Source organism: Podarcis liolepis, assembly GCF_965112155.1.
Source record: "Podarcis liolepis genome assembly, chromosome: 1".
NCBI classification, from domain to species: Eukaryota; Metazoa; Chordata; class Lepidosauria; order Squamata; family Lacertidae; genus Podarcis; species Podarcis liolepis.
The window spans coordinates 136707815-136720613 of NC_139554.1; the positions used below are offsets into that span (position 1 = coordinate 136707815).

General features: G+C 40.9%; 1 protein-coding gene across 5 annotated transcripts in view; it reads right to left on the bottom strand.

Annotated features, from left to right (window-relative positions):
• VWC2L (von Willebrand factor C domain containing 2 like) overlaps positions 1 to 12225 on the bottom strand; it is a 111197-nt gene extending 98972 nt beyond the window's left edge. For 4 of the 5 annotated variants that reach the window (XM_083475114.1, XM_083475110.1, XM_083475112.1 and 1 more), the window contains exons 1-2: positions 12121 to 12225; positions 9150 to 9619 (exon numbers count right to left, since the gene is read on the bottom strand). In XM_083475114.1, coding sequence (XP_083331240.1) covers positions 9150 to 9542 — 393 coding nt within the window. In that variant the 5' untranslated portion in view covers positions 9543 to 9619; positions 12121 to 12225. The remainder of the gene's footprint in view (positions 1 to 9149; positions 9620 to 12120) is intronic. The other variant, XM_083475111.1, reaches the window with a different exon arrangement.
• Between the last annotated feature and the right edge of the window lie 574 nt (positions 12226 to 12799).

The following is a 12799-nucleotide window of genomic DNA, read 5'->3' on the forward strand; positions in this document are numbered from 1 at the left end:
TGAGTTATAGAAGAAGCAAAACATTCTCCTCTTATCCAGTGTGCAGACTGATATTTTTCAACATGTAACATTGAAGTCATTTAGGGAGCACTGTGTAGACTGGATTTCATATGATAGTTGTGCATTGTGGAAGGGATGTGCTTTTGCCCCTGCCCCTTATGCTTCCTTCCCACCTGAAATGATAGATTCGGGCTTACTGCAGACCTTAAAAACAACATTTCAGTCTTGAAGACAGAATGGATATGATATTTGCAAGTAAGGCACCATGTAGTATGTGCTTTCAATCTGCATCAGAAGGGGGGGGGGAGGGAAGAGAGCCCTGGCCTTAGATAATTTAGGCGCTGCTGAAATGCAATAATGCACAAGTGGAAAGCAATACATATATAATGCAAACCTTCTTTAATATAATTGCATTGATTGAAACCTGTTTAAGGAGAATTAACAAAGGAGCAGATGTCTGGTATTCCCAAAACAAATGTTCCTATAATTAATAGATCATCAGTGCTTGACAAGGTTATTAAGACAGCTATAAATTGGATTATAAGACCATACTCAATAGTCAAAACTGGCCAGAGACTTTTTTATACGTATCTGGCAACAATGGCTCTGCATACACAGACCCCCTATTTTAAAACTGTGGTGATGCTTGGCTTGTCATCAATAAGGTCCAATGGGATTTTGTTGCAGGTTTCTACAGAACTGAGAGACAATCTAATATGCTTCCTTGCCATTTTTAAATCATAAGTAGAGTATATCTCTTATAGCATTGGACAGGAGACATTTATTTTGTTGGGTTCTTCTTTGGCTGTCTTTACAGCAAGAATGATTAATATGATTAATATGAATGTGTTGCTTATAGACTATTGGTAAGGTGAGGACATGATGCTTCCAGTGATGGAGTAGTGGAAATACAAGTATGTGTATGAGGTTAGATAGAGGTTACAATAGGAATGCCTGGCTCCAATAAGTTTGAACATGGAAAGAGTCTGAGTGATGCTGGTTTGCATAGAATAAACAAGCAGCAGAGAAAAGTATTGAAAAAAATGAGGTAAATTTGGATAAAACTGGGCTTCTTCATAACTAAGATCCTACACAACATGGAGTATTTTAAATTGCACAATCAGACCATGGCTAACTCCTTAAATTGCACTCAGCGTGAGCTGTACCTGGGTGTAGAACTGGTTTCCCAAGTGAGTGTTGTTCACTAGGTTCTGTTTAATCATATCATTGCAACATCACATTTGGGTCGTCTTGCAATGTGCTAAGACTAGGTTTTCCCATGTGGATGGTGGTTCACGCCAACCATAAGGTTTGCCACCCTGAGGCATAAGAACATAAGGACATAAGAAGAGCCTGCTGGATCAGGCCAGTGCCCCACCTAGGGCAGCATCCTGTCCTCACAGTGGCCAACCAGGAAACAGAGCATGAGCACAAGAGCCCCTCCTTGGTTTCCAGCAACCACAGGAAGCCTTGCTGCCTCCAACTGTGGACACAGAGCATAGTCATCATAGCTAGTAGCTGCTGAAAGCCTTCTTCTCTATGAATTTGTCCAAGCCTCATTTAAAGCAATCCAAGCTGGTGGCCATTGCTGCCTCATTGGAGAGTGAGTTTTATAATTTGACTACACACTGCGTGAAGAAGTACTTTATTTTATCTGTCCTAAGTCTTCCAATATTTTATGAACTTTTATCATGTCGCCTTTTACTTGCCTTTTCTCTAAACTAGGAATTCCCGGTGCTGCAACCTTTCTGCATAGGGGCGCCACTCCATCCCTTTGATCATCTTGAGGTGAAGCAAGCAGAACTGTACACAGAATTCCAAATGCAGTCACACCATAGATTTGTATAATGGCATTACGATATTGGTAGTTTTATTTTCAATCCCGTTCCTAATAATTCCTATCATGCAGTGTCCCTATGTCACAGCTGCTGTACACTTGGTCAACATCTTCACTGAGCTATCTACTGTGACCTCAAGATCATTCCTGGTCCATCACCTCCAGTGCAGACCCCATAAGCATATACGTGAAATTCAGGTTTTTTGCTCCAACATGCATCACTTTACACTTGTTTTCGTTGAATTGCATTTGCCATTTTACCATCCATTCACTGAGTTTGGAGAAGTTCTTTTGGAGCTCTTGGCAATCTCTTTTTGTTTTAACAACGCTGAACAATTTGGTGTCATTAGCAAACTTGCTCACCTCACTGCTCACTCCTAGCTCTACATCATTTATGAACAGGCTGAAAAGCACAAGTCCCAGTACCTTGAGTGACTCCACTTTCTACTTCTCTCTATTTGGAGAACTGTTCATTTATTCCTACTCTTTGGTTCCTGAAACTTAACCAATACCTCATCCATAACAAACTACAAGATCCAAACTACAAGAAAGAAGATTCCACCTAAACATTAGGAAGAACTTCCTGACAGTAAGAGCTGTTTGACAGTGGAATTTGCTGCCAAGGAGTGTGGTGGAGTCTCCTCCTTTGGAGGTCTTTAAGCAGAGGCTTGACAACCATATGTCAGGAGTGCTCTGATGGTGTTTCCTGCTTGGCAGGGGGTTGGACTCGATGGCCCTTGTGGTCTATTCCAACTCTATGATTCTAGGATTCTATGATAACAGGACCTCTCCTCTTTCTCATTAACTGCTAAGCATACTCAGGAGTCTTTGGTGAGGTACTTTGTCAAAAGCTTTTTGAAAGTCCAAATACACTATTTCAGCTGCACCACCTCTATCCATATGCTTGTTTAAACTCTCAAAGAGAGTTTGTGAGTAAGAACGTTCCCTTGCAGAAGCTGTGCTGGCTCTGCTTCAGTAAGCCTTGTTCTTCTATGTGTTTGGTTATTTGCCTTTAACATACTTTCCACCAGTTTTCCAGGGAGAGAATTAAGCTAACTGGCCTAAAATTTCCTGTATCCCCCTTTTAAAAACTGCATTGTTTTGGCTACTTTCCAGTCCCCAATATGGAGGCTGAAGCTAGTGACAAGTTACATATTTTTGTTAGAAGACCAGCAATTTCACATTAGAGTTCTTTGAGAACGCTCAGGTGGATGTCACCCAGACCTAGCAATTTGTCAGTTTTTATTTTGTCTATTAGGCCTAGAACATCATCTCTCATCAGTACTATCTGTCCTAGTCCTTCAGACTCTCCTCTTGCACTGGGATCCGCCCTATATCCTTCATTGTGAAGACAGATGTGTGTAGCTTCTCCACAATCTCTTTATCTTCCTTTACAACTCCTTTGACTCTGGCACTATCTACCAGGCTATTGAGATCACGAGCAACATCCACATCCTTTGTACTAGGAAGGCAATTCATGCTGCAGTCTGTTATGTCCACCACATCCCCGACTACTTATATTCCTAATGACTGAATCACCCAGTACCACAATCGCTCCACCCACTGGACAGGTATCCTCGGCATGAGAGAATACATTATCATCTCCCAAAGAATTGGTCCCTTCTAAACGAATGCCTCTCTCTTCCTCAAGGTGATGTTCTCTTTCCTTGAGACCTTCATTCTCCCTGATAGGAGGGCAGCTGCCATCATGGGAGTGGCCCCCAGCTACCACATTCCCAAAGGCCTCCTCCACTCCCTCTCTGCCTCTTTTGCACTTTCCAGCTCTGCCACCTTGGCCTCAAGGGAACAAGCTTGCTCCCAGAGAGCCAGGAGCTCATTGCACCTCTGACACACCCATGACTTCTGCTGCATGGAGAGATAATTATATATATGGCAACGGGTGCAAAACACTGGAAAGCTCTCATGCCCCTGCTGGCTTTCTACTTGCCTGGTTGCTGTTGTTTGTTTCATTGTTTCTGTTACCTAGCTAAGAGTCGGGGATTACTTTGGGCAGAATGGGCTGCCTTGGCCTCTTCACCCTGTTGCCAAACTCACACGTCTGTTTAACTCACCTTGATAAGCAGCCAGGGCCAAGTCACTTTGTCAGCTGAGCTCATGGACTGGGTTCCCTGACTAGCTGGTTCAATCTGAACATGTTGACAGAAACCACTTCCCTTATAGGCCTCCCCCCCCCTTTCTGTCTAATTTTTAGAACTGGGGTTTCCCTTTCTAATTTAGTCTATAACTCACAAGCTTTTTAACACCATGGTCCTTTCCCCATCTTTATCACCCACCAATGTAGATATTTGTTTAGGAAGATTTGGCTCAGTTTTCTCCCTTGGAAACTTAGAACTTCATGCTGGTTTTCCAGGGAAGAAAGCAAAACCCCATGAAGCAGGGAAGAAATGCATAACTGAAATGGGCCTCTTGTTTCAAAACAAAAGCTGAGTTCAGGGAAAGTTTTTCACCATCTTGAAGATGAATCATACAAAACAAATCCAATATAATAAATTAGCTGAAATCCTCCACTGAACTGGATAAAGTATAAAAAAATAAAAATAAAAAATGCTGCCACAAACTCTCCCATGAAACTGGATGAAGCTATTCGTTCATTAACTTCCAATGCAAACATCATACACTTGAGACTGAATGGAATTTAAAATGAGAGCTTAGAAGGCAGTTGCTTTGGATCAGGTAACAAAAGAGGGGTTGTTGTTGTTGTTGTTGTTGTTGTTGTTGTTGTTCTGCCTCTGCTTAATTTGAATTCAGTTCATGACATTATTATTACAGCCATAGCTTGGTTGTCGAACGCCTTGGAAGTGATTGTTCCAATTTTGGAACGATTTGTGGAAGCCAAATGTCCGGTGCGGCTTCCGCAGCTTCTGATTGGCTGCAGGGGCTTCCTGCAGCCAATCAGAGGCCGCACTTTCATTTCTGAACATTTTAGAAGTTGAACGGACTTCCGGAATGGATTCTGTTCAACATCCAAGGTACGGCTGTATCATCATCATCGTCATTATTATAATTATTATTACTTTTTATTAAATTTGTATATTTCTGTTCATCTGAAGATCACAGGGTGGCTCACAACATAAAAATACAAAATGAGAACACAAAATACATAATAGTAAAAGAAAAACAAACCAATAACCCCCCTTCTACAAACACATTTTAAAAGCCATAGAATGTTTATCAGCCCAACCCAGTTGAAGAGAAAAGTTTTCACCCGGCACCTACATTTATGTAATGCAGGCATCAGGTGAGTCTCCATGGGGAAGCATTCCAAAAACAGGAAACCTGCACTGAACGCAGAGGTTTTCACATAGGTTGAGGTCACAAGAACTTGGGTTTGAGCGTATATCACATTAACAATTAAGGCCACTGAGACATGAGAACTAGTTGAAGGGAGCAGGGATATGTGGAAAACAACAACTCTCCATTTCAATTAGCCTTTCAATATACTTTAGTTGAGATCCCTGCATTGCAGGGGTTTGGACTAGAAGACTCTACAATTTTATGATTCTATGAGGAACCTCAAAATTTGCCTCAAAACTTCACTTTAGCTGCAATTTGGTGTCGATGTGAAATATTTCATTAGATGTATAAATATCGCCACCACCCAAAAAAATTCTTTGGATGCTCTTTACACAAGCAGGATTCTCCAAAATCACCTTGATATTTTTCTTTAATATAGATTAGGGTTACCTGTATACCCAGCAGCTCTTCCTAGCTGGAATAATTTATAAAGTAAATGAGCTCTTTATACATTAGTAGCAATGGCAAGCCATCTCTATCTTCATTCAGACTGAACTGGGCCAAAATAACTCTTCAGTTTTGTCCAGCTCTGTGGTCCACAGACAGGAACAAAAGAGCTGGCATTCAAGACTGCAGAATCTTGTTCTGAGTTGGGAGGATCATAAAATAATTGAATTGTATAGTTGAGGACTACAAAATGTAAGGACAAATAGTAGGTCATGCTAGAAAGAATTATTTGAAATTTAACAGAGTGCTGTTAATCACGTCTCCCTTTCCCTTCAAATTATGTTTTATATGTGAAACATATTTTAGTGGCTGAGTAATTCCACCAGTTGTCAGCACTATTCACCTCACCCAGATGAAGAACACTAGTCCCCACTAAAGACAACAAACTAGAACAAGGAATGAGTTTAGCTCACACTGTCTTAACATTGCAGTAAGATACAAATAATTTAGGAATAGGGTGAATAATAAAAGCCTTCATTTATTTTTGACTAGTTTTTATACATTTCCAGAATGGTTTCTTTGTGACTGTTTAATGATAAGTTGCAACTATTACTGTGGCACCTTCGCCTGCACTGTGGTAGGTCAGTGTTGTTATAATCCTCATCTTGCAGAGGGCTAAAAGGGAGAGGCCTGTCAAAGGGCACCTTTTCAGTTGCTGGCTGACTGACACAGGATTTAAAGCAGGGAGTTCATGAGTTGCAGTTCAATCTCTTGGCCATTCTGACTCTTGCCTCATGGCTGGTACAGTTCCCCACAAATCACTGGTCTGCTCTCCTGAGTAAGACTCCAGTCCTCCTTCCGTGTCCTCCCAGTTCCTGACACCCTACCATCACCCTGATAGTCTTTCAAAAATGCAATCATAGGTAAGCTGTGCCACATGTGTGGTGACTTCCTACACAGATGTGGCAATCAGCACCATGCTATCCCAAACTGCACAACAGAGGGGTTTTGATGGGATGGTGACAATTTCTGGAGCAATGTAGAGAATCATTTGACATGCCATGCCATGTGGGGCAATCTTCATGCAGCCGTGCTTTCATGGGACTATTATGCTGCTAATAACACATGTGAATTTGGACATTCAAGCTTTTCCAGCAATGTTGCTAACAATTTAACTGATGTCAATTACTCTGACTGAAGTATTCTATGGATAAGATGGGATAAGCTCCACCCGGCCATTCTATTTCCTGGAGTGCCTTAGCACCTTAGCCAAGCTAACATATGGCTCACACAATCAATTATCAGAGAGTGGGCCTACTGGTGAACCTAGCAATATCCCAAAAGTGGATACACATATAGCATCCCTCCAGACATGTGAGCAGTCCTGACCATTCCATAGTATGCAATTCACATGGAGAAACAGAAGGTTCAGTCTAGCAAAGGTGAGTGCCTTTAAATCCTAGTTATTCTAATGGGAGAATACTCCAACTGAAATGTCATTCTTCTAACCGATTGTTGTTAGTTGACCTTAAGTCTTACTTGCAGTCATCATGTTCAAGGGGTTTTTTAATGGTCCATGTGAATGTATACACAGTGTGGGAGGCAACTATATGTGGTGTGAACAGATCTTACTATGAAGAGATCTCACATCTGTAATAACAAGTTTTAGAAAAAAAACTAATGAAACACAGTCAATAAATCTGAGTGGTACACGTTGCTCTTTTGCTCCAGCAGGGGCATCTGTTAACAGAAGAGGAGGGGTGACAATTTTTGCAAGTTTGTCCTCCTTCCTGCAGTCCCTCACCCCACCTCAACACACACTCTGTTCTGGTGGGCCCCAACTACCCAGAGCAAATTTTCAGGGGAGACTGTGGAAGGCGGAATTGGAAGTAAATGCTTCCCTTTCTGTTCCATTAGCGGACACCTGCATTGGATATACAACCCCATCTTTAGAAAGATAGTAAGACAGTAAGAAAGGTGAGGCCCTATGATTATTGCTTTTTCTGGGCTTTATATGGGTTTTATCATCTTTGCACTGATAATGCCAGTTCAAAAGGCTGAAGAACCTCCATCTGAGGTTCAGAAAAACTGTGGATGGGGTTGAGGAAAAATCCCTTGAGCTAGATGGACCATTGATCTCCTCTGAACAGGGCAATTCATTTTTCCACTTCGTAGGTACTCATTTCCAGACTTACTGAAGCTGTTTCATGCCTAAGGTTACATGTATGAAAAGATTTGCTTCATGATAATTGGAGCCTAACTACTCAAGAGTGCTCCAGTTGAAGAGAACTAGATCTTCAGACTGTCAAAAAAGGCAGGGTGGTTTCAGTCACAGAAAGTAACCTAGGCATTCATAGCAGTCAAAACTAATTCCTGCACTAGAAATATATACTTCAAGCCATTTAGAATATAACCCTATGGTCCCTGAGAAAGCATTTTAGAGGCCACTAGATCCATTAGATCTCATTTTCTCTACTCTCAGAGATCTCATGTTGGAAGCTGTGGGAAGATCAACTATCAAGCCTGCTTCAATGTCAGAGCTCTAATATCAAAGATAGTGAAAAGAAGACATTCTGGGGAGGGTGTTGCCTTCCTGTTCTCTCAACAAGCTCACAAAGTGCGGAGGGAGCAAACTATGCCAATCATGGAGCTGGAGTACTCCTTGCCAATGTTTCCGGGGGGGGGGGGGCGGAACCTTAACAAAAAATTAGGAGGGAGAACAAAATGCCATTAGTGCATTGGGAAATATCGTTCTTCAATTTTTGGTTCCTTCACCTGCACCTTTGGATTGCTCTGTAAACAGGCGGAATGACAATGGGGTCAGCCTTTCCTGAATAATTATAGAATATGAATCACCTCTTATCAGTTTTGTTTGTTTCCATAGGCTTGGAGTTCTTCAGTCCACCATCTTATTGTGGATCTTCTCATATGCTTACCCATCCTTGGATGAAAAATGGAAATACTGTGGCCTTGATCCAGAGAAACACAAGTGGAAATGAGGATGGCCTAGCCCTAGAGTGAATTTTCTGCACCTCAGAAAGCTCCACTTGAGCACTCGGGGACCCTCTTGAATGAGGCGTGTTGTGATGTGAGGGGCTGGGGTGGAAGGGGGAGACACTGAAAGTTGGGTGAAAACACCTTCCCTGAGCAGGAAGGTGCCTGCCCACCCATCCTTTCTCCACAGCAACGTAGCCCACCTCATTTATAAGAATCCTCCAACCCTCAGGAGAGAGGGCTGCCAGGAGAAGGGAGGTGTGGGGAAGTCATTTGAGGTCAGTTCCACTTCCACTGACACTTCTCCACTGACACAATCATTCTAGGTTAACCTGCAAAATTGATTGTTTCTTTTCTGGTGTTCTTCATTAATACTAGATACAGGTCAGTCAAACATGCTAGTTCTAATTATCTCTAATACACCTCTTATTCCCACCCACCTGACAATGATAACACAGAAATTGGATATTTATTGACTAGCATGCCACATCTTTTCCCAATATCAATTAGGCATCAAATTAATGCATGATTTTTAAAGTACTATATGTATTTCTATATCTAGATGTACATACACAATGAAATAAGGAATCAATGAATTAATATGTATTGGTCTTACCTTAAATTCCTCCAAGATTTTGTAGCTTTTCCCATGGTATTCACAAAAGTTCCTCACTTCTTTGCATTCTGGGCAGCATCCATTGTGTTCTACTTTAGTACACTTTGGGTGGATTTTGGGGCATTCTGGTTGGTCACAAACAGGTCCATCCTCAGTACAGACACATGGACAGTTGGAATGCCCTGGAAAAAACCGCTCTCCCAGTTTGTATACAAAACCACTGTCATCCACACAACCTTTCCCTCGATAGTCATCAAATATCAGATTATTATCATTATTTGAGATTTGATCACCTTCATCAGCAGGGTAGTCTTCATGGTTGAAGGCAGCTGGAGTGACCAAACTAGGAATTAGCAACAGAAATATGCAGGCTTCATGAATATGAAGAGCCATCCCCCTCCTCAACTTCTGTATATGGTCCTAATATCAGATATACACAGATGCTTCCATGGAGAGGCCAGAGTGGTGGGCTGAAAACAAATATTTTAAATAGGTACAATTTGAAACATATATAGCTATATAGCAGCTGACAAACATTAACTGATTAGAAATCCTGTCTTTTTAAGAACAATGGGGTCAAATCATTAGGTCATGTATGTAATACTAGCATAATCAACTGGAATTATGTGTACATAATTTGGATAATTCTCAAGCTATATTGGCTCTGTCTAATGCCAGGAATTGGTTGTTCATCTAACTTCATCTGGATAGCACGCACAATGTGTACCTCAATATAAACATTCTCCTGGTTAAATTAAACAACGTTTACACAACAGAATGAAATTGGATAAAGCAGTGTATTGCTAAATCTCAATGGATGATGAGCTATATGCCTTCAACTTGTCTCCAGATAACGCATCCATCATTCTAACTAGAAAACTAAAAGGGAATGCTAATCCAAAATGGATTGGACAATATGCCTATTAGCCAAGCAAGTTAAGAATTGATACTTCTTGACGTTAGTCAGACTTCTATGTGACAAACACATTAGTCACATCTTGAGTATTTCCCATGGTGTTTGCATAAATACAAGCAATTTGTTGTTTACATCTAGGTGGCATGCACATTTGTTTACTCACTGGTGCAGAGATATTTTTTTTTATTGTTAAGAGGATGAATTACAGGTGAATGAGACTTTAATGGAATTCAGTCTAGAGACCATATTCGTTTCTACTGGGATCACAACTCAGCAGTGCTTTCAACCCACCTCAATTGGTTAATTAAAACAAAGATGTAAATATGCCAGGTGTTTTTATGGGAAGCAAGAGGTTAAAGAGAGAATGGTTCTGAAATGTAATTACATTTAGACTTCGAATGAGAAGAAAATGGTGTACCAATTCTACCACTGAGTATAATGAAAAACGTTTGGTTGTGGTACTTATCTGACAGAAATCAAAATGTGTCTTTCTATATGTCTTTTCTATATGAACTGATTCATAATGGCTTCTTTTTCTTAGCCAGTAGCCTCCAGTGTGCCTTACAGGGGCTCAACGTCACTGTAGACCTCATATGTATGAGTCCTGGTGGATCCTGAGCGGCTGTGTTCATACTTGGATTTGCTAACTGATTATTTTTCTTATTTTACATTTCCCCTTGCCTTATCTTAGGGCATCTAATATCATCCCCCCCTAGTCTTAGGGCATCTAATATCATATCAAAATATACAAGGAGCATGTACAAGGAGAAACCTACTAGGCACACTTAATTATTTCAATAGGCCATGTCAACTTAGTATCTCATACACCACCATATACACACAGATAATCCACAGAATTCAGAAAGGAAGGCATGTACACAGATTGCCTGGTTTCAAAACGAAGGGGAGTCCTGCCTTTCCCTCACACTCTACTTCTATTTTGCTGCTTTACTATTGGCTGTGCTCACTCTGACAGACTTACTCCTGTAACACTCTTCTTGCCCAAGAGCAAGAGAAGAAAAGGGTGGGAAGGAGGGTTTTTATGAAATTGGAGAGAAAACAGAAATTCTATAAATTCTAATTTTATAATAAAAATCTTCTATGGCAAGAGTTATTTCAGTTAATTGGATGTGTGGCATAGAGTTAAAATCAAAACAATCTTCTTACCTCTTTTGAATCTCTTGCTGTCTGGGGCCAACTTAACAGTGGTCTATATCTAACTGATATAACATGCTAATAATGATAGGATATGTAATTTTTATATTGACATGTACACAATGAATGTGTATCATTTATATGCACATCTGTATATGCATCTATATACTCCAGGTTCTTTTAAAAATAAAATGCTGCCAAGCAAGAATGACTCAGGGAAAAAGCAAGCCTTGCATCTTGCAGAACAAACTAGATGATCCTGTTGACAAAGCAGTTTATTCAGTGCTGAGAGAAAGCAAAGAAGGGGATTGGGTGTTTCACATGTCTGCTCAGAATGTTTCATTACTTGAAGTTCAAGATATGCTTTTACCACAAGAGTACATCCTACAGCAGTGGCAAGAGCATTTGGCTCTGTTTTATTTGTGTTGCAGAACTGTTTAGTCTGCCTTTCGGACTCAATCAGAGAGACACTTACATGCTACAGGTAGGCTCCAGTGAGCCCATGCTTAAAGCTGTGGAAACTTTAGAAAACAAGCAAATTGCAAAAAAAAAAAACTGATTTATAGTGGGGACAACAGAGAACAACCTATTGAATAAAATCAAGCATTATGAATAAAAAGAAAACAAATTTCACAGAGGATTAACATTGTTAACAATACTTTCCTACAGCATTTGGCCATTGTGGGTATTTTATTAGAACTTCATTAGCCTGTGTTTTTATAGAGAGAGGAGGGATGGAAAAGAATGAAAATCTATTCTGTTGTTTAAAAATTCAACATGAAAATAAGCTCTGGAAAGCTATCACTGTACAAATTTATTCTCTTTTATTATTTCTGATTTTAGGGGATTTTAAATTCTCGAGAAGTCTACATTTTATTTCATTGTAAAATGTATACTTACCTATTCCAAGTGAAAGCTGGAAAGGGTTACAGGCCACCATGGATTAAAATTTCAGCAAGTCCTCTTAATTACACTTCCAAGAAAGAATCATGGAAAATCCCTTTCCCCAATGCCTCCCATTTCACACAGGAAACCCGGCAGATACACCAAGAGACTGAAGCTTTAACCCTGTGTTCAGAATTCAAATCAACAACCATGAGGGGGTCCAGAGGTGAGGCTGCTTGGTATAAAGCTACACTCCAAAATTATGGTCATTGTTGCTAGATTGTTCTTTTATCTCCTTATATCCTTGGTTGCAATCTTCAGTTCTACCCCCCACCAAAAAAGACCCCCACCAGATCACTCCGCTCTGTATATCTGCTAAAAAGCAGGCAAGGGTGGAGAATGTGCTACGCTTCCAATTCCAGAAACAGCAACAGCAACAGCATGCTGGAGCTTAGAGCCAATCCAGACCGAAATGCAGTCAGCAGCACCATCGTGTCAGTGTGGCTTTCCAGAGGCTCTCCCCAAAACAAATGATAGGGGACGTGTGGGTTTCAAGCACGGCAGCAACTTTTGGCAAGATTCAGCACTGAACAGCAGCACCTTCGGAGCACATTCTGCCGAGCCGATTCTGGGATCCTTCAGCACCACGGACAGCAGCCGGCGATTCGCATTTTGCAGCATGCAGGCGGCGGAA